Raw genomic sequence first — 21601 nt, 5'->3', positions numbered from 1 at the left:
TTTTGATGATGTCAGTCGACTGGGACTTATGGCAGTCAACTGATACAATCTGAAAATATTTTTCAACATTAGAAAATGATTAAAAGAGCAGTGAATATGTATGTAATCTTATGGATGATTAATACATGATATTTATGGTCATTAGACGTCAAAGAGTCCAATAATTGAGATATTGTTGGAGCTCTTTTTGATGTATGACAAAAATGAAGAAGTTTAGGTTTAAGTGGGAAACATACCCACCTTTGCAAGAAATCAAAGATGAAATATAAATACATATACATAATCAAGTAAAAAAATAAAAATAACAAAAAATATCACATAAAGAATAGCCCAGTTATAAATACAAAAAGACTCAAAAGGCATCATTATCTATATTTTATTCTTAGTTCATCGATCAATGACAAACTAAATACCAAAAGTACAAGAAAAATTCAGAGAGACAAATTACCATCCTTGCTATTCATCCCTGAATGTTTCAATATTGTTTAAACAATTTTCCAAGTCCTTCAATATGATCTCTCTTCTCCAATCTTCTAAGTGTGGAAAATCACATTGATCTCCGTACCTATCGTAATACTATCACAAGAAAAGAAAACAAAATCAACTGTATAATGATTGAAGAACACAAGAAGAACACTACCGATAATCAAACTAATGCTTATCTTTTGCAATTTCCCTTTTTCAAAACTTTTGTTTTGGTGTTCTTGTAACTTTTGATCCCGTCTAGTTTTATTGTTTCACATATGAGTTGTTTGATGGTAAGGAAGCCATTACCTCCAATAATTCAGCAGCTAGTTGTATGAAAGTTTTTGGTTCCTCAAGCTCTTGAAGGCGTTCGACTTCTTCAATTGCTTTCATCAGCTCATCTGCCGATGGCAGCTTCCTCTTTCCAGAGAGCACCTGAGCTATCCATCTCGCTTGTGACTCAAGAAATCGAAAGATGATAAACTGCAGCATTAATTAGTTAATATAGCGTCTGTAAATGGCACATATACAGTATAAAAGAACATCAACTTCAATACACAAAATGATCTTTTGACAACTTTGGATCAAAAGTATATCACCTTGTTTGGAATCCCAACAAAAGAAAGGGACGGCGCAAGGGAGGGAGGAAATGTGTGTTCATACAAAGGCCCAATTCTGTTCTCATCCACATGGATGATTCCTTTGGTGTCCAGGAATGGAAATGAATATGAATACCTACGATCGAAAGAGAAGTTAGGCAACAATTGCTATCAAATTCTGAATCGAGTGTTGATCTTAATTACCCAGTACAGTATAGAATAGTATCGGCAACTACACTTGAACCATCAGCAAATAGAACAGTTCCATCTTCACAAAGCAACTCAATCTGCAACATATGTAACACAGTCATTCAAAAATCTGAAACAAAATCACAACTGATATGATTCATACCATTAGTGTTGGAGGAACTAGATTATCCTTACTCAATTTCGTCAGATTTCCCTTAACATGATGATCTCATCTTCGTATTCTTTATTTGTACTAATTATCATTGTCTTCATGATAATGATCAAAGACAACAATTATTTCTCCCGAACTCCAACAATTACCTCTTGGTGCCAGTGCAGATGTTCATGCTTGGCCACAGGCTTCACTAGTTTCTCGGGGATTTCAACGTTTTTCGTACTTATATGAACTTCTTTGGCTACATGAACAAGCTCCAGAGCTATCTCTGGTCCACTGATTGAACCACCAACGACCACCACCACCTGCAAAAATTTACAAACAAGTAATGAATTAAATTTCAGAGAAGAAATTTGTTACAAAAAAGGGGGGTTATTCTCAATCCTCTGCAGTTTTAACTATTTCTTTGAAAAAGATCAAAGAACCACCTCATCTTGGAAGGGATCTGGGATTCTGTAGACATGGCAGTGAAGCTGCTTCCTCTTCCACTCCTCCATTCCTGAGGAGCACAGAAGAAGAGAAGGTAACAACAGAGTGGCGAAATCACGTAAAGAGCTTAGTGATCATGCTTTACCCCTGATTTTTGGAAGCCTGGGCAGGGAGAAAGGGCCAGTGGCGACGACAACAGCATCGAAGATCTCTTCCGCGAACTCACCACCATCAGTTCTCCTGTCCCTTGATCTCACAATCCATTTGTGAGTTGGTGTCGCCAAGCCGACATGGACTACTTCTGCGTTGAACCTGATGAGTTCGGTCAACCCGAAACACCGGGCGAAGTCTTTGAGGTAGAGGAAGAGCTCACGGTGGCCGGGGAAATTCCTGGCGTCTCTTCCTTCGACGGGAGTGAACATGAAGTCGGTGAACTCCATGGAGGTTCTGGGCGCGTTGACGCGCAAGGAGGCGTAGACGCTGCTGTGGACTGTGGCAGTGGCGTCGGCATCTTGGTAGAGCCACTGGCCGCCAAGGTCGTGGTTCTGCTCCAGCACGACGACGGAGTGGCCTTCCTTGAGGAGCTCACGGGCAGAGATGAGACCAGAGGGGCCAGCGCCGACGACGCAGACCTGCTTAGACGACTGCAATGAGTCAACAGCCATGGGCATCGATCGATCGTCTGCTCCGATGACGACGCAAACCTTTAATTTGCTGCATGCGTGTGATCTCCACCTGAACAAATAACAGTTTAATTTGCTGCAAACCTTTAATTTTTTTTATTCATGAATATTAATTATTAAATAATTAACTAATATATATGAATATTAATTTAATTGTAGTCTAGTTATTTGACTCAGAAGACCAGTGCTCAAGTCCTCCACCAACATAATTCTTTTTAATTTATAAAAAAATACATCTGTAAAGAAAAAAAAGTTGAATCACGTGTTAACTTAGTGCTCATGATTAATTGGACCATTGAATCTCCAACCGAACCAAAAATCGGATCAATAGGTAATTGACCCGTTAAACCGATTACGAGCCTAGGTCAGGTCCAAACCCAGCCTACGAGCAGATCTATCTAAAAGGTTTAGAATTTTTAGATATATAGAGAAAAAAGGAAAATTACAAGACCATACATTTAAGTTATTCGTAGAATGGACAGCTCTATATATCAAGGGAATGTGAACTTCCCTCTAAAGTCCAAACTTCCCATATTTCTAAGAGGAAATCAGATTTTCTGTCCCAAAATTTTCATATTCCCGTGTTTTTTTAGCTATTAGATAGTCATGACATTCCCATAATATACGCTACATTTTTGAAATATAATTTAATCCGTCTGATCAACGAGGGGATACGAAGATATGAGAATCTTGAGAGAAAGGATATGATCTTTTCTAAAAAAAGACCTAGGTATGCTTCGTTTTGGAGACAAGATTATCAAAGTAAAAAAAATGAAGTCGTCATCTCAACAGTTTCTTAAAGTTACCCCTATACTCTCTGGAAGAAAATAAATCATGAAAGACCTGGAGAAAATAAATTGAAAGACATTTGTTCTAGCACTGTGTCACCTTATCGGTATCACATACAATCTTCTTCGAAGGGAATATTATAGCAGCCACATTTGACTCGATGAATCGAGTGTCTTCGATGTGGATTTTGTAGCGATGGCCACTCAGAAGAAGTAGGATTGGCTTCCCAGATATCTCCTGAAAAGACACAGCAGTCAAAGGAAGACAAGTAAATCAATAAAGGTCTGAGTTCACAACAATAAAAATAGATCACAATGGTCCCTTCTAATAAGCCAAGCCAATGTTGCATGTATTAGTTACAGATTTGATCATCTAGATAGATTTGTGAAATTATTATAGAAAAAAGATGGAATTTGTCATCTCAATGATCTCACACAGTCGACCCCATTGTTATTTGTGAAAAGGTAAATTGGGAAACTAGAATTGGCAGAGAAGGACATTTTTCTCGGTTTTGTCGAGACTCGACCTCTAATATAATAGTTGAGATAATGAACTATCTCAAGATTCCCAACGAAGATAGATAGTGATTAGTGTTTGACCTAACTATTTATGGTATCCCTCCACTGAGCTTATGCAACTAGGCAAAACAATTCAATCGCTATAATGCTCCATAAATATTACAAATTTCGCATTCAAATTCTGAAACTTGTTTCATAAGAACCATATGAAAATAAACTTAGATCATACCGCTGTTGAATTAGCATCCTTACTATTCATCCCTGAATGTTTCAATATTGTTTATGCTATTTTCGAAGAACTTCAGACTGATCTCTTTTCTCCAATCTTCCAAGTGTGGAAAATCACATTGATCTCCATACCTATCATAGTACTATCACAAGAAAAGAAAAGAAAATCAAGAAAGTTGTATAGGGATTGAGAACACAAGAAGAACATTAGCAATATTCAAATTCAATGCTTATCATTTGCAAATTTCCCTTTTCCAAAACTTTTCTTTTGCTAGTTCTTAAAACTCCTGATCCCTATCTTGTTTTTAGTTTCACCTATGAGTTGTTTGAAACTTGTAAGGAAGCCATTACCTCCAATAATTCAGCAATTACTTGTATGAAATTTTTTGGTTCCTCAAGCTCTTGATGGCGTTCGACTTCTTCGATTGCCTTCATCATCTCATCTGCCGAAGGCAGCTTCCTCTTCCCAGAGAGCACCTGAGCTATCCATCTCCCTTGTGACTCAAAAAATCGAAAGATGATAAACTGCAGCATTAATTAGTTAATATAACATCTGTAAATGGCACAGATACAGTATCAAAGAACATCAACTTCAAGATACAAAATGATCTTTTGATGGATGAACTTTGGAGCAAAAACGTCACCTTGTTTGGAATCCCAACAAAAGAAAGGGATGGAGCGAGAGAGGGAGGAAATGTGTGTTCATACAAAGGTCCAATTCTGTTCTCATCCACATGGATGACTCCTTTGGTGTCCAGGAATGGGAATGAATATGAATACCTACAATCAAAAGAGAAGTTATGCAATAATTCCGATCGAAATTCCACACCAAGCGTTGATCTTAATTTACCCAGTGCAGTAGAGAATAGTATCAGCAACTACACTTGAACCATCAGCAAATAGAACAGTTCCATCTTCACAAAGCAACTCAATCTGCAACATATGTAGTGCAGTCATTCAAAAATCTGAAACAAAATCACAGCTGATATGATCCATACCATTGCTGTTAAAGGTAATAGATTATCCTCACTCAATTTAGTCTGATAATCTTTAACCAATTATCAGTGTCTTAATGATATCGATCGAAGACAACAATATCTCCTGAACTCCTACAATTACCTGTTGATGCCAGAGCAGATGTGCATACTTGGCCACAGGCTTCACAAATTTTTGAGGGATTTCGGAGTGTTTAGTACTTATATGGACTTCTTTGGCTACATGAACAAGCTCCAGAGCAATCTCTGATCCACTGAGTGAACCACCAACGACCACCACCACCTGCAAAAAAAAAAGGAGATTGTACTTAATCCTCTGTTGTTTTAACTATTTCTTTGTGGCTGCAATAGATCAAAGAACAACCTCATCTTGGAATGGCTCTGGGACTCTGTAGACATGGCTGTGAAGCTGCTTCCTCTTCCACTCCTCCATTCCTGAGGAGCACAGAAGAAGAGAAGGTAACAACAGAGTGGCGAAATCACGTAAAGAGATTAGTGATCATACTTTACCCCTGATTTTTGGGAGCCTGGGTAGGGAGAAATGGCCGGTGGCGATGACAACCGCATCAAAGATCTCTTCCATGAACTCACCGTCATCAGTTCTCCTGTCCCTTGATCTCACAATCCATTTGCCAGTTTCTGCCGCCATGCCGACGTGGACTACTTCCGTGTTGAGCCTGATGAGCTCGGTCAACCCGAAACATCGGGCGAAGTCTTTGAGGTAGAGGAAGAGCTCGCGGTGGCCGGGGAAGTTCCTGGTGTCTCTTCCTTCGACGGGAGTGAACATGAAGTCGGTGAACTCCATGTAAATTCTAGGGGCGTTGAGGCGCAAGGAAGCGTAGACGCTGCTGTGGACTGTGGCCGTGGCGGAGGCGGCTTGGTAGAGCCACTGGCCGCCGAGGTCGTGGTTCTGCTCTAGCACGACGACGGAGTGGCCTTCCCTGAGGAGCTCACGGGCGGAGACGAGGCCGGTGGGCCCAGCGCCGACGACGCAGACGTGCTTAGACGACAGCACTGAGTCAAAAGCCATGCGCTACGATCGATCGTCTGCTCCGATGACGAAGCAAACGTGCTTTGATTTGCCTGAGCTAGCAGACGTCCTTTAATTTGCTGCATGCGTGGGATTTCCACATTGCATTCCCAGATGTCTCCTGAAAAAACATAGCAGTCAAAGGAAGATTGAAGACTAGGAAGTAAAATTGACAGACTTGATATTTCTGAATCCCATATCTCCGCAAGTTAATCTTTATCTTAGAGCTGTCAAGGAAAATTTTTTTCCATCTTTGAACGAATTATAAAGAACATATAAAATGAAAATAATCATGTTATGCTACAATTTATCTTATGCAAAATATGTTTTGAATTTCATCATTCATAAACTATCTTTTAAAAGTGTCATATGTAGCAGTTGGACAATGTTAGATAATGATGATGATGTAATGGAATCCTACTGTTCAATCTAGTTTATTCTTATTTTTGTGATGTTTTCTTCTCCTTGTTCTATTAATTGCTAGCTATAATGGAATTCAGGTAGTGGTAGGTGGTGATGGGTGCTATAATTAAAATAAGATCTATTAACTATTTCTTGTCTATAAATTGTCTGTTTATAGACAGACCAATGCAATCAATAAGTTTATTATTTCCATGTTTACTCGTTTTTGTTCAATTACTTTTTTTACGTTTTCTTTTTAGTAAAATTATCTTTTTACAGAGGATATAATCGGGAAATATCCCATAACAATAGCCAAATAATAAATAGCTAAGGAATCAAAAGGGATCATTATCTATTATTTTATTATCACTTTATTGATCAATAAGACAATGTCAATAACAAAAGTACATGAAAAATTCACAGAGATGGCTAATTAGGTTTTCCAATTTGCACAAGAAAAAGAAAACAAAATCAAGAAAATTGTATAGTGATTGAAGAACTCAAGAAGAGCATTACCAAAATTCAAACTCAATGCTTATCATGTTTCAAAAATTTATAAGGAAGCCATTATTTCCAATATTTCAGAAACTATTTGTATGATATTTTTCGGTTACGTTCCTCGAGCTCTTGAGGTTGTTTGACTTCTTCGATAGCCTTCATCATATCATCTGCCGATGCATGGCAGCTTCTTCTTCCCAGAGAGCACCTGAGTTATCAATCTTGTGCTTGTGACTCAAAAATCGAAACATGACAAACTGCAGCATGAATCAGTGCATCAACTTCAAACACAATACTCTTTTGATGGAATAACTTTGGAGCAAAAATGTTGTCAGATATAAGTGAATGAAAAAGCGATGCAGATAAAAGGGGCTCCATTGTGATTTTGAAGTAAGTTTGTTGGTTTATATTATATTATAAGCATGGTAGCCGTGAACAATGCATGGAGAGAGAATATCTTATAAGTGGGTGTGTAGAGGGTATGAATTTATACTGTATCAAGTTGACTCATGTTCAACTACGATTTTGATCAATAGCAGACCGGTCAAGAAAAATTTTATTCAAGTGGAACAACCAATATTTTACCATCTGAATCATTTGCTGCTCAAATAATGTAACGGATGTATTAATCAATGATTAATACATAATCTATAATCGTCGATTCAAAATGGTTACTATTGATGACCGAGCGACTGAAGATATTGAATGGTCATTATTTGATCATTAAATACAGTGGAGCCATGTAGCTCCTATAAAAGGAGGCCATGACCTTGAGAGCAAGATGATGTAAGATCAAAAAGAGAATCCTCCACCTTCATTTCCCGTCTTTCTTTTGTCGATTCATTTCGCTCGACAGTCTTCTAGTGATAGCATTTAGATACTCACATAGTTCTCTGATGTGGATATATAAATAAGGGCATAGAGGAAATAAGAGGAGAGGGGAGGGGTACTTTGGTCAATGGGATGGGAGAAGTCCTTTTAGGGCACTGTTCACAGAAACAAAAAAGGGGAGGCTGGGTTTGTGTGTTGAGAGGCTGCCGCCGCCAACAGGGGAAAAAGGTCTTCTTCCTCATGCTCTCGCGACACCCTCGTCGGCGCCGACGTCGGCGCTGTCGGCCTCCACCACTCCTCCCTCTCCATTTCTTTCTCTCCGACGCCAACAGAACCGAGAGGAAGATCCTCTTCTTCGTCCTCTCCTCTCGCTGGGGCCGCATCATCTTGTCGGAGCCTCCCCAGAGCCGTCCCCTTCTCCCTCTCGCGCCGCAGCATTCACCTCCTATACTCGCACGCCGTCTTCCTCTCCCTTCCGGCACTCGTAGCCACCTGCCGCTAGCATGTTCTCCTTCGATTGACACTGGCTAGCGTGGGTGCAGCGCTGCCACAGCAGAATCGTTCACTTCGTAACCCTCTCATCCGGTTAGCCTCCTTCCAGCAGGTCACACAGTCTCGTGTCTCTCCCTCCTCATGATGCTGCTGGCCGATACTGCCGCCACCGGCTGATGCTGCTCATGACCGGCCGACACCGCTGGTCGACGCCATCAACAGCCGGGCCACAACGTTTCCGGTTGCTGACAGTGTCCTCGGGACCATTCTCATTGACTCATGCCCCTCTGATTCATGTCGTCATTATGTTCCGGCCTTCGAGCCGCGATCGTGTCTTGAACTATGTGCGTTGGGTCTAGCCTTGGGGTTGCAATTATTTCCCGGCCTGCGCGCCGATCTAGTTTCCCAGCCCGCGTGCCTATCTCGGGTCCCGGCCTGCGTGCCGGTGTCGTATCCCGGTTTACGTACCGATATTAGTGCCCGATCTGCATATCGATATTAGTGCCCGGTCTGCGTACCGATATTAGTGCCCGATCTGCGCGCTGATGTTAGTTCCCGGCCTGCGTGCCGATATTAGTGCCCGGTCTGCGTACCGATATTAGTTCCCGGCCTGCGTGCCACTATCATCTCCCGACCTGTAGCTTGTCTTCCGGCCCCGTGTCATGTCCTGCTTCGCATCGTCAGATCCAGCTCTTCATCCTGATCGGGAGCCGTCTATTCTTTCGGGTCGCGACAAATCGAGCCGCGTCCCATCCGAGAGCGCCCCCTGGGCCAGGGTACGTTTTCCGTTCATATTTCATACGCATTTCATTATTTTAGGGCTTAGTCTTGTACTCATATATTCGTTGGATCTGCCTCGAGCATCGGGGTACCGGGGGCCGGGTCAATCCGGTCGCTGGATGCAGGTAGCGTTGACCAAAGACTTCTGAAGACTTGGTCAACACAGAAGTCATTTCAGCACACCCCCCCTCTGGGACGTCGCGACTCAGTCAATATTTCATCCACCTCACCCGACGGTCCGTCTGACTCAGCTTCCGGACGGGATCATTCTCCAAGAACAATTAGTACGTGGTTGTCGACGTGGTCTTCCCGTTGTATCTTGGTAAACATACATCCATCACAACATTGAAGCACTGCAGGAGGGAGACGAATTTGTTTTAAGGGCACTGCATCATACGCAGGTCTCGGTGGCATTTTTTCTAATTCAGGCAGTTGGGCGATCTCATTCCCGACTCGACTGTGACATCGACTCGAGATTATTTCCTGAGTACTCTGCATCTCCTACGCCCTCACTCAGCTGTACTCAACATCTACTTGGGCGACTTTACAAACTCGACAATAAAAGCATTCAACCGACTCGACTTGATACTCAAACTCGACTGCCACTAGGACTTGGCTGGGAATCGGATTTGGTGATACAAGGCATCTATATTCCAGACAACCTAGCAACTCAACCTAACCTTCAAGGATAACAACTTGAGATTATTAGCTCAAACTACTCAACAGATGAGTCTAATTTAATTTGTAATTTCAATTCAGACCACACTCCTTGTATCTCCGGCAACAAAGATTGTCCAACGATCTTAAAACAGATTCATTTATGTTGAGATGTCATGAAGAGTGTTGAGGTGCAACATACTCAACACGTGACGACCCCCTCCGCCCCGATTAAAAATGTTCCAATCAACTATAGGGAAAATCCAAAGAAGTTCATTGGGTTGAACTTCAAGAGGTGGCAGCAAAAGATGCTCTTCTACTTGACCACGCTTAATTTGGCTCGGTTCTTAACCAAGAACCCTCCCAAGTATGTTAACGATGATATTGATGTACCTTTAGTGCAGTGGAGGCATAAACTAAGAAAATTATATTCTCAACTATCTTGTCAACTCGCTATATGCTGTGTATTACATAAAGAGAACGAACGACAAACAAGCTGTGAGAGTCCTTGGACAAAAAGTACAAGATGGAGGATGCGGGGACAACGTCTATCGTGAGCCGATTCCTGGACTATAAGATGGTTGACTCCAAGACGATGATCAACCAAATCTAGGAGCTTCAAGTGATCCTACACGAGATTCACTCAAAAGGTATGGTTCTGAATGAAACCTTCCAGGTGGCTGCTATTATTCAAAAGTTGCCTTCCAGATAGAAGAACTTCAAGAACTACCTGAACAAGCGGAAAGAGATAAACATGGACAACTCATTGTTAGACTTTGCATTGAAGAAGAAAATAAGAGTTCCGAGAGACAGTTATTCTCTCAAGCTACTATAAAAGCAAACGTGGTCTAGTATGACCAAAACTCAAAATGAAAAAAATCCCAAAGCTTCCAAGATGGGAACTAGAGAGGTATAAGTAAGAAGAAATCCTCTTAAAAGTACTTCAACTGTGACTAGTCGGTCACAAATCTTCAGAGTGTAGAAAGTCAAAGAAAAAGTAGGAGACCGACCTGAACGAGGGACTAGAAATGGACTACCTCTGCTCTATAGTCTCTGAACTGAACCTGGTGGGTTCAAACTAGCAACAATGGTGGGTAAATATAGGTGCTACCAAACATATATGTTACAACAGGGAATTGCTTCATAACTTTGAAGAAATCAAAGATGGGAAAAAATTGTTTATGAGAAACTTTACAATCTCGGACATCATGGGCCAAGGTGGAGCTGAAGATAACCTCGAGCTAGGAGTTGACTCTTAACAATGTAATGTATGTTCTAGAGATTCAAAACAATCTAATGTCCAGATTACTATTAAGCAAGCATAACTTTCGCATTATTTCTAAGTCTGATAGAGTTGTACGATCTAAAATGTAGTGGTTTTAGGAAAGAGATATGTAACTGATGGACTATTCAAACTCAGTGTAATGGTTATTAGGCCTAAGGTTAATAAAATTGAAAACTCTTCCATGTATATGATCGAGTCTTCGTGTTTATGGCATGATAGACTATGGCATGTTACTATGATATGTTGCGTATATTAATTAACATGCAGAGCATATCTATATTCCACCTTGACCTGAAACATAAGTGTGATATTTGTTGGTGCAGAGAGCACCATAATCGAACCAATATTTTGAAATTGTCAAAGGCTCAAGTTAAGTCTTGTTATTATCAGATGAATTAATCTAGTGTGCAAGATACTCAACATAGAAAGCCCTAGTAGGTCAACTGAACTCGATATTAGGTAAGGAAAGTCTCAGTAGATCGTGGAACTAAGCAGGAAGTCTAGATGGATTAAGTGGACATGACATTTAGCAGGTGGACTTGATAGGTCTAGAGGACCCGATATCGAGTCAAGTGGAAGCCTTGACAGTCGATATGATGCTGAGCAATTAAGTCCAAATAGGTCTAGATGACCCAATATTTGGCAGGTGTGTTGAGGTAAGTTCTTGGAGAGAGTGTAGTAAGGTCGTGCCCTGATAAGGATAAACTTTAGGCACTGATCCAACCAAAAAAACTAATGAAGATTTCTAAGTTAATATCAAGACAATTCGTACTGTCTTATTCATTCATTTGAACTCTGTCTTTGTAGGATTATTACTGTGCTAACTCTGTTTTATAGATAAATCAAAATTCTGGGTTAACAAATGATTCGGTCTACCGAACTAGATGTTCAGTCGATCAATCAAGGTAGAATAAGATGATTAGAGCGAATCTCACAAATTTGGTATCACAGACCTATCAATCGACTGAGCCATAAAAGGAAACAACAGAAAATCAGATCGAATCATCACGTGAATGACAACTTAGAGGTTTGATTGATTGATAAGCATGATCAGTCGACTAAATACCAAAAATCATAAGATTTCATGGATAAAATCAGAGTAAAGAAGGAAGGCATGGGATTCAGTCGACTAATAGGAGGATAAGTCAATCGTAAGAATCAGTCGACCTAACGAGGGTTCAGTCAATTAAACCATCCCTATAAAAGAAGGTCTTGAGGTACGAGCTTAACACAACTTTTCTCTTCGATTCATTCTGTCTCTACTATACTATTCATGCAAGTGATGATACCTCTACTTCGAAAAGTTCTCCAACAACTTTGCTAAATCCTCATACTTGTGTTGTTGGTAAATTTTGTTCATAGTTGCATTTATACATTGGAGATAGTAGGATTGTTACTATCATCTTTTAATACTATACGATTTGGATTCCTTTGGAAGAACTATATTAAAATTGTCACCGAAAGCGATCAAAGATCGCGGGCCTTAAAGTAGTAGTCATTGGACTATGAACCAAGTAAAAAATTATTGTATCTCTGAGTTTTTATCTCTTTTTATTCTGCTGCAAACTATACTTTGATTCATTTTTATTATAACAAAAAAGAAAAGATTTCAAACGAATGAGATTCACCCCCTCTCTCTCGTCTATCACGATCCAACAATATTTGTGTTGAAGCGAAAATGTCAAGGTCATTCTTTCAACATGTTGAAAGAAGCAACGAATCACTTGACCGAGTTCACATTGATGTATGCGACCTAAAAGATACATCGGCACATGGTGGGAATAAGTACTTCATCACTTTTATAGATGATAACATAAAATACTGTTATATGTATCTTCTTAAAAGTAAGAATGAAGTTATAGAGAAATTTATTCTCTATTAGAATAAGGTTGAAAATTAACTTAATAAAATATTAAGATGATTTGAAGTAATCGAGGTAGTGAATATGTATCATTGTTCACTGAATCGTGTGTTGAACATGGGATCAGACACAAAACAATAACTCCTTATACTCCTCGATAAAATGGTATTGCTAGCGAAATAATCACATTCTAAAGGAGGTGATAAATGCTCTTCTATTGAGCTCTAGACTACTAGAGTTCATGTGGGAGGAAACTATGTTAATAGCTAATTGTCTTTTGAATAAGGTATTTTGTAAGGAAATAGATAAGAGCTCATATGAGCTATGGAATGAAAGACAACCTCCTACAAATATTTACAGATGTGGGGTTATTTTGTCAAAGTTTTGGTGCCTGATTCAAAAAGGAATAAGATATGACCAAAAAATCATTGATTGCATATTTCTTGGACATGCATATAATAACAGTGCATATCGATTTTTTATATATGAGTAATAAATACCAAATATACACAAGAACTCGGTAATAGAATCGAAAAATACCTTATTCTTCCAGCATGTGTTTCCATATAAGACCCGAGAGGAAGCAATTCCTTAAAATAGACATTTGAAACCCAAGAGGAAGAAGAAAATGATGAAACAATTGAGGTTAAGCTCAGACGAAGAAAAGAGCTTGGGTGGAAAATTTTACAGAATGAATTTTATCACTTTCGTATTGAAAAGTAAGCTCCAAAGTTACTTAGAAATAGTAAGTTCTTCTGATAGACCTCACTGGAAAGAGGTCATTATATCTGACATAAATTCTATCTTGTAAAATCACTGTTGGAAACTTATGGATCTTCCTTAAGAAAGTAAACCACTAGGTTACAAGTAGATCTTCAAGAAGAAAAATTAAATCAGATGACACAATTGATAAATACAAGGCTTGGTAATTAAAGATTATTGACAATGAGAATGTTTTAATTACTTTAATATGTATTCTCTAATGTTAAGAATAACTTTTATTAAAGTGTTATTGGAAATAACCACTCTATGAAATCTAGAAATACATCATATAGATGTAAAGAGAAAATCTACATGAAGTAACCTGAAGGATTTTCTATATCATGATAGAAAAAATAAGATTTGTAGATTGGTGAAGCCGTTATACAGCTTGAAATAAGCAACAAAATAGTGGAATAAAAAATTTAATAATGTAATGAAGGAAAGTGAATTTAAGATCAATGAATATGATAAATAGGTCTATATAAAAGTCACAGAAAATGATTATGTCATCTTATGTATATATGACATACTTATCATTAGAAGTAATGATAAAATAATCAAATCTATTAAAGACATGTTGAACTTAAAATTTAACATGAAGCATATGTGCCTACCTGATGTGATTCTAGGAATATAAAAATCTTAGGACAGTAAAAAAACTTGTTCTTAGTTAATCTTATTATGTGGACAAGATTTTTGAAAAATTCACTAAGTGTGATATTGCATTGGCACGAACGTCAATAGATATGAGTCAACATTTATCAAAGAATCGAGGAGAAAGTATCTCTAGATAGAGTACTCTCGAGTGATTGAAAGTTTGATATACTTGATGAGTTGTATACAACCAGACTTTGCCTACATAGCAAGTAAATTGAATAGATACATGAGAAATCCTAGTGCTGAGCACTAGAAAAGGATAACATGACTACTTAGGTACTTAAGGTATATTCATGAATATGGACTGCACTATATGAGATATCTTGTTATAATTGAATGATATAATGATGTGAATTTGATATCTAACATGAAAGACTCGAAGTCTACGAGTGGATATGTATTCACTTTAAAGGGTGCATCCATTTTGTAGAAATCTTCTAAGTAAACCATAATAACTAGATTCATGATAGAATATTAGTTTATCGTTTTTGACAAATACGGTAAAGAGGCTGAATGGCTACAATGATTCTTAGAAGTGTTCTTAGATGGCCGGAACATGCTCCACAATTTGCATATATTACAATTGGTCAGGCACAGAGTCATCTGTATAATGGTAAGTCTAGACATATTTGTCTTAAAAATAATACCATTAGATAACTATTCTCAACATAAGTTATCACCGTCGACAATGTGAATTCAAATAATAACCTAGTGGATCCGCTAACCAAAGGGTTAAATCAAGAGTTAGTTGTAAGCTCATCGCGAGAGATGAGATTGATACTGATGGAAAATATTGGTGCAAAAAAAATCCAATCTATGTAAACTAGAGATCCCAAGAATTAGATTCAATAGGACAACCTAATTGTATCGACTAAGTAGGGGAACTATCCAATAAAATGATTGAGGTTAAGCATACGACTTTTAATAATTTAGTGGAGTAATGTGGAATATTGTTAAGAGATCACCTATGTAAGAAAGAAGTAGAACCGTTTTGAAGAGAATTGGAGAAATAATTCTTAAAACTTCTCACAGAACCATATGTGTTCATGACCAAAAATGAACACACTCATGAGAACTTAGTTGTATCAGGGAGAGTCTTAGATGAGATATATCAATGCTTACACAGACTACAGAATAATTCAAGAACATCGTGTATATTGTCAGCCAGTAAGCAAATAGATCTTCACAAAGAGAAAGTTCTGTTGGTCCGGGTTGGCCGGCTGGAGAGGGTTGAGTTGCCTGAAAGACTAAAATACCTTTCTCAATCTTTCAACTTAGGTTAGCAGCAATAGCAAGTAAAATAATACAGAAATAATAACTTAAATAAAATCAGTAAAAGGCACCAGAATTTACTTGGTTACAATCTACCTGGTTGTTAATCCAAGACAAATGGAAGCTCTTAAAAAGTCTCCTTCACTGAAGGCGGAGAAGCTTTTTATACTCGTTAATAGCTCAGACTATTGCTAGGAAATCAATACAGAAGTTGTTATTTCTTTCCTAAGTCCAGGGGTCTTTTTATATCCTCTGGAAAAACTTATCCTCAGGCTGAAGGCGCTTTCCATAGGGCTGGAAGGCACCTCCAATGAGGTAAAGGATACAACTTTATCCTTTCCACCAATGGCCAGATTGCTTGGTTGAAGCGCCTTCCATAGCCATGGAAGGTGCTTTCCATGGATGGTTGACGCACCTTTAGCCTGAAGGTCACGAAGGCGCCTTCAGTTTGAAGGTCGCGAAGGCACCTTCAACTCTTGTTGAAGGCGCCTCTAGCAACTCCATAACTCCACTTGAGCTCTTCCACTGCTCCAACCGTCTGGGTGATTTCGGCCAACAGAATAGGGCTCACCCGAACCCAATTTACAACCTTCTCCTCGAGCAGAATTCCACTCTGGCTTCTCGTCCCTTGAACGTTGCACACGTCCTTCTCATCCACCGGCGTACTCTTCCACAGCGTCTCGCCCCTCGGACGCACCGAGCCCGTCGGCTCTCTCCCGTGTCGTCCTTCTTGCTAGTCGCGTCTTCCGCTCGACTTCCTGTGCTCCTAAGTTCCTACACACTTAGACACAGGGATTAGAACATAACAGAACCTAACCTAACTTGGTTGATCACACCAAAAATAACCTTGGGATTCCAACAATCTCCCCCTTTTTAGATGTGACCAACCTAAGTTAAGTTAGGGTAAACAAATATAAGATTAAAGTAATAAAATTACAAGTATGCAATAAAATGTAAAAAGATTTTAAAATTAAATTTAAAATTTAAATTTTAAAATTTTAACTACTATCTCCCCCTAGACTTAATCTTTCCATCTCCCCCTTTGATCACATAAAAAAATTGGGGTGACACAATAAAGTTAAGGGTAACTTTCCAAAACAAAAAAGTAAGTTTTTGAAAATTTTTGAAAATTATTTTGAAATCACTTAGAAAAATTACAACAATTTTTGAAACTTTAAGTTTTGAAAAAAAAAAATCTAAGTTATGAAATTGACAAAAATTGAAAGCATTATTTTAACTAACTATTTCATGTTTATCAGTTTGTCAATTAAATATTCAATTTAGTAATTAGCTTCCAGACTGTGGTGAGGCACTAGATTTTCTTGGTTATTGGATCATCAACCACTTCTAGACAAAGCATCTTAAAGAATTCAAATATTTAATGTACTTTCTAAAAGTCCTAAGTCTAATTAAACTTTAAGTTAGACAAGTCTTTGGAACCCAATATAGGTTCCTTTCAACTGGGTTAATTAAAAAGTTCGGGAGTACGTAACTTTTGGATATTTTTCTGATTTGACCCCTGCAAAATCTAAGATACCAGTTCAGATTTTTATATTTTCTAATATTTTTATTATATGAGCATGTACTATTTTTCAGATATTCGATCTCTGTTTTCAATTTGTCATTTTCAATTTTCAAATTATCATATAAATCTAGTGGACATGCTTTGGACAATTGTATTTTCAAATCTAAGTTTTATTTTTCTAACTTGCAACAATTTTTTGATAAGAACTTAACAAATTTAAATAGCTTATCAAGTGGAAGAGATCGTACCTAACTTACCTTATCGATCCCGTCATCTTTAGCTCCCCCTGAACTACTACTTTCTTCTGATGTAGCTCCCCTTCATCGATGCTCTCGATGCTCATTTCGGAAGAGCTTTCTTCGTGTTCATCTTCTTGATGACTTGCCATCAACGCAAGTCCATAAAAGGTGTTGAACTCTGATTCAGACGACGTTTCATCCCATGTCGCCTTTAGAGTCTTGTATTTGTTCTTTTGAACGGGCTTCTTGTTCTTGTCTTTGTCCTTCTCATTGATCTTTAACTTAGGACAGTTGTCTTTAACGCGCCCTTCTTCATTATAGTGGTAGCATATGATTGTCCTTTTCTTTCTACCCTGCAGATGGTTAGATTTTCGAGTTTTAAATAATTTCTTAAACTATCTTACCATCATTACCATTTTGTTGTCGTTGAGAGAGGATTCTGAAGTGTGTTTGTCCATCTTTGCCTTAAGAGCGATATTGTGCTTCGGCTCTTTCGGATCTGCACATCTTATTTCGTGGTCTTTAAAGGTAGAAAATAATTCTTCTAACGTAGTTGAATCTAAATCCTTAGATATGTACTAGGCATCTACTAATGATGCTCATTTAGTACTTCTAGGGAATATGTTAAGTGCGTACCTTAGCAAATCTCGGTTACTTACCTTTTCTCTGAGATTTGTGAGTCCAGTGATGAGCTCTTTGATCCTTGAATGAAGGTGTGCTGCAACTGTTTCACCTTGTTCCAGTTTGATGTTGCTGATATGGTTTCTGAGCAGATCCCATCTTTCGCCTCCGACGTTCCTTCATGTAGTTCTAGGAACTTCTCCTAGAGCTCCTTCGCAGACTCGTAGGATTCGATCTGATTGACTTCTTATGGCTGTAGAATGCTTAGTAGATGGAACTCTACTTTGCCGTTTGCCACAAAATCAGCTTGCTCCTTTTTGGTATAGTGGTAGCATATGATTGTCCTTTTCTTTCTACCCTGCAGATGGTTAGATTTTCGAGTTTTAAATAATTTCTTAAACTATCTTACCATCATTACCATTTTGTTGTCGTTGAGAGAGGATTCTGAAGTGTGTTCGTCCATCTTTGCCTTAAGAGCGATATTGTGCTTCGGCTCTTTCGGATCTGTACATCTTATTTCGTGGTCTTTAAAGGTAGAAAATAATTCTTCTAACGTAGTTGAATCTAAATCCTTAGATATGTACTAGGCATCTACTAATGATGCTCATTTAGTACTTCTAGGGAATATGTTAAGTGCGTACCTTAGCAAATCTCGGTTACTTACCTTTTCTCTGAGATTTGTGAGTCCAGTGATGAGCTCTTTGATCCTTGAATGAAGGTGTGCTGCAACTGTTTCACCTTGTTCCAGTTTGATGTTGCTGATATGGTTTCTGAGCAGATCCCATCTTTCGCCTCCGACGTTCCTTCATGTAGTTCTAGGAACTTCTCCTAGAGCTCCTTCGCAGACTCGTAGGATTCGATCTGATTGACTTCTTATGGCTGTAGAATGCTTAGTAGATGGAACTCTACTTTGCCGTTTGCCACAAAATCAGCTTGCTCCTTTTTGGTATAGTGGTATTTATCTTTACCCTCGGGTACTACAAAACCAAACTCCATTATTAAAAATAAATCGAAATCAGTCTTGAAAAATACCTCCATCTTCTTTTTTTTCAATTGGCGAAGCCCCCCTCGAACTTTGGTGGGTCGATGCTTGATCTAGCCATCTCATGTGCTTCGTTCGACGGTTAGTTCTCCTGAAGTTGTTAGGCTCTGATACCACTTGTTGGTCCAGGTCGGCCGACTGGAGAGGGTTAAGTTGCCTGAAAGACTAAAATACCTTTCTCGATCTTTCAACTTAGGTTAGCAACAATAGCAAATAAAATAATACAGAAATAACAACTTAAATAAAATCAGTAAAAGGCACCAGAATTTACTTGGTTACAACCTAACTGGTTGTTAATCCAAGCCAAATAGAAGCTTTTAAAAAGTCTCCTTCACTGAAGGTGGAAAAGCCTTTTACACTCGTTAATAGCTCAGACTATTGCTAAGAAATCAATATAGAAGTTGTTATTTCTTTCCTAGGTCCAACGATTTTTTATAGGCCCTAGAAAAATTTATCCTCGGGCTAAAGGCACCTTCCATAGGGCTGGAAGGCGCTTCTACCGAGGCAAATGATAAAACTTTATCCTTTCCGCTAACGGCCAGATTGCCTGGTCAAAGGCACCTTCCATAGCCATGGAAGGCACCCTCCATGGCTGGTTGAAGGCGCCTTCAGCCATTGAAGGCGTCTTCTGCCTGAAGGTCTAGGAGGCACCTTCAACTAAAGTTGAAGGCACCTCTAGCAACTCCATAACTCCACTTGAGCTCTTTCACTGCTCCGATCGCCTAGGTGATTTCGGCTAACGGAATAGGGCTCACCCGAACCCAATTTTCGACCTTCTCCTCGAGCAGGCTTCTGCTCCGACTTCTAGTCCCACGAACGTCGCGCACATCCTTCTTGTCCACTAGTGTACTCTTTCACAGCGTCTCGTCCCTCGGACGCACCGAGCCCGTCGACTCTCTCTCGTGCCATCCTTCTCGCTAGCCGCATCTTCCGCTCGACTTCCTGTACTCCTAAGCTGTTGGACCCCGTGGTTGTTTTGATGTGATCAACCAAGTTAGGTTAGGTCCTCTTTATTATTTGATCCTTGTGTCTAAGTGTGCAGGAGCTTAGGAGTGCAGGAAGTCGAACAGAAGACGCAGCTAGCGAGAAGGATGGCACGGGAAAAGAGCCGACAAGCTTGGTGCGTCCGAAGGACGAAAGATCTACAGAAGAGTACACCGATGGACGAGAAGAACATGCGCAGCATTCGAGGGATGAGAAGTCGGGTCGAAAGTCTGCTCGAGAAGAAAGCCAGAAATTGGGTTTGAGTGAGTCCTATTTCGATTAGCCGAAATCACCCAAGCGATCGGAGCTTTGGAAGAAGAAGAAAAAAAGAAGTTGAAAGCTATTTATACCATGCAGGTTGAAGGCGCCCTCAACATCATTGAGGGTGCCCTCAACATTGAAGGCACCCTCAACAGAATTGAGGGCGCCCTCAACATTGAAGGCGCCCTCAATGCCATTGAAGGCGCCTCTGATCCAGTTTACTTGACCGTTTCGACTTTGGATAAAGTTTTATCTGAAGCTTTGGATGGAGGCGCCCTCAACCCCTTTGGAGACGCCCTCAAGACTCGAGATAGAGTTTCCAGGAACAATATAAAGGCCCCTAGACCTAGGAATTAAGCATTCAACTCTGTACTCCATTCTTAGCAACTTATGTGCTTTCTTAGTGTGTAAAAAGGTTTCTCCGTCTATAGTGAAGGAGATTCGTAGTGCATTTTTTCAACCATCTTGGATTAACAACCTTCTTGGTTGTAACCAAGTCAACTCGCTGAGTCTTCTTGCTTTTCTTTATTTTATTTTCTTATTATTATTGTTGTTATTATTCTTGAGTTAAAAGTTTTGAGGAGGGTATTTTTATTTTACAGGCAATTCACCCCTCCCCTCTTGCCAGCCTTGTTGCACCAACAAGTGGTATCAGAGCCAGACTGTCTCAAAAGGACTGACCGCCGACTGAAGCAACAAAGATCAAGACAATGGCCGGTGCAAGTATTCATCCCTCGAAATTCGACGGAGGCTTCGCTACGTGGAGACGACGAATGGAGGTATTTTTTAAAACGGATTTCGATATTCTTATAACTATGAAATATGGTTTTACAGCTCCAAAAGATAAAGAAGAATACTAATGGATGAAGAAGGAGCAAGCCAATTTCGTGGCCAACAGAAAGACAGAGTTTCATCTGCTCAGCGTGTTGCCGCCCTAAGAGGTAAGTCGGATCGAAAACTACGACTCTACCAAAGACCTCTGGGAAAAATTCCTGGAGCTCCACGAAGGCACCTCAGAAGCGAAATTAGCAAGGCACTACATCCTCAGAACTCAGCTGACAAATCTCCGGATGAACAACGGCGAAAAGGTAGCGCAACTCTAAGCAAGAATTAAGGAGTTGATAACTCAACCGACCAATCTCGAAGAATCAATAACGAACCGAGATTCTATCCGGTATGCGCTCAACGTCTTCCCAAGAACACCAGAGTGGGCGTCCTTAGTAGATGCTTACTACATCTCTAAGGACTTTGAAGTAAGTACTTTAGAAAATTTATTTTCTACTTTCGAACTTCACGAGTCTTGAATTACAGAGCCGAAATAAATAGAGAAAT

The 21601-nt window shown here is 39.4% G+C and overlaps 1 protein-coding gene across 4 annotated transcripts; it reads right to left on the bottom strand.

Annotated features, from left to right (window-relative positions):
* Positions 1-337: 337 nt before the first annotated feature.
* On the bottom strand, positions 338-6490 carry LOC122043390 (flavin-containing monooxygenase FMO GS-OX-like 8). 4 transcript variants are annotated; one of them, XR_006129499.1, is made up of 10 exons: positions 6279-6471; positions 5581-6221; positions 5435-5505; positions 5195-5353; positions 4926-5008; positions 4720-4855; positions 4427-4600; positions 4077-4218; positions 3429-3566; positions 2373-2592 (listed from the first exon to the last, which is right to left on the bottom strand). XR_006129499.1 is itself a non-coding variant. In XM_042603977.1 (8 exons), the coding sequence occupies exons 2-8, from the start codon at positions 6098-6100 to the stop codon at positions 457-459; spliced, it is 1263 nt and encodes a 420-aa protein (XP_042459911.1). In that variant the 5' UTR covers positions 6101-6221; positions 6279-6490; the 3' UTR covers positions 338-456. The 4 variants fall into 4 exon arrangements, 2 of the variants coding, with proteins under 2 accessions (XP_042459911.1, XP_042459910.1); XR_006129500.1 differs by having other exon boundaries at positions 5581-6471; XM_042603977.1 differs by lacking the exons at positions 2373-2592; positions 3429-3566; positions 4077-4218; ... (2 more) ...; positions 4926-5008; positions 5195-5353 and adding exons at positions 338-576; positions 775-948; positions 1065-1200; positions 1269-1351; positions 1575-1733 and having other exon boundaries at positions 6279-6490.
* Positions 6491-21601: the final 15111 nt, after the last annotated feature.

Source organism: Zingiber officinale, chromosome 2A, assembly GCF_018446385.1.
Source record: "Zingiber officinale cultivar Zhangliang chromosome 2A, Zo_v1.1, whole genome shotgun sequence".
In the NCBI taxonomy this organism is placed as follows: domain Eukaryota; kingdom Viridiplantae; phylum Streptophyta; class Magnoliopsida; order Zingiberales; family Zingiberaceae; genus Zingiber; species Zingiber officinale.
Note: the sequence above shows the minus strand (reverse complement) of the source record. Positions and strands in the feature narration are given on the sequence as shown.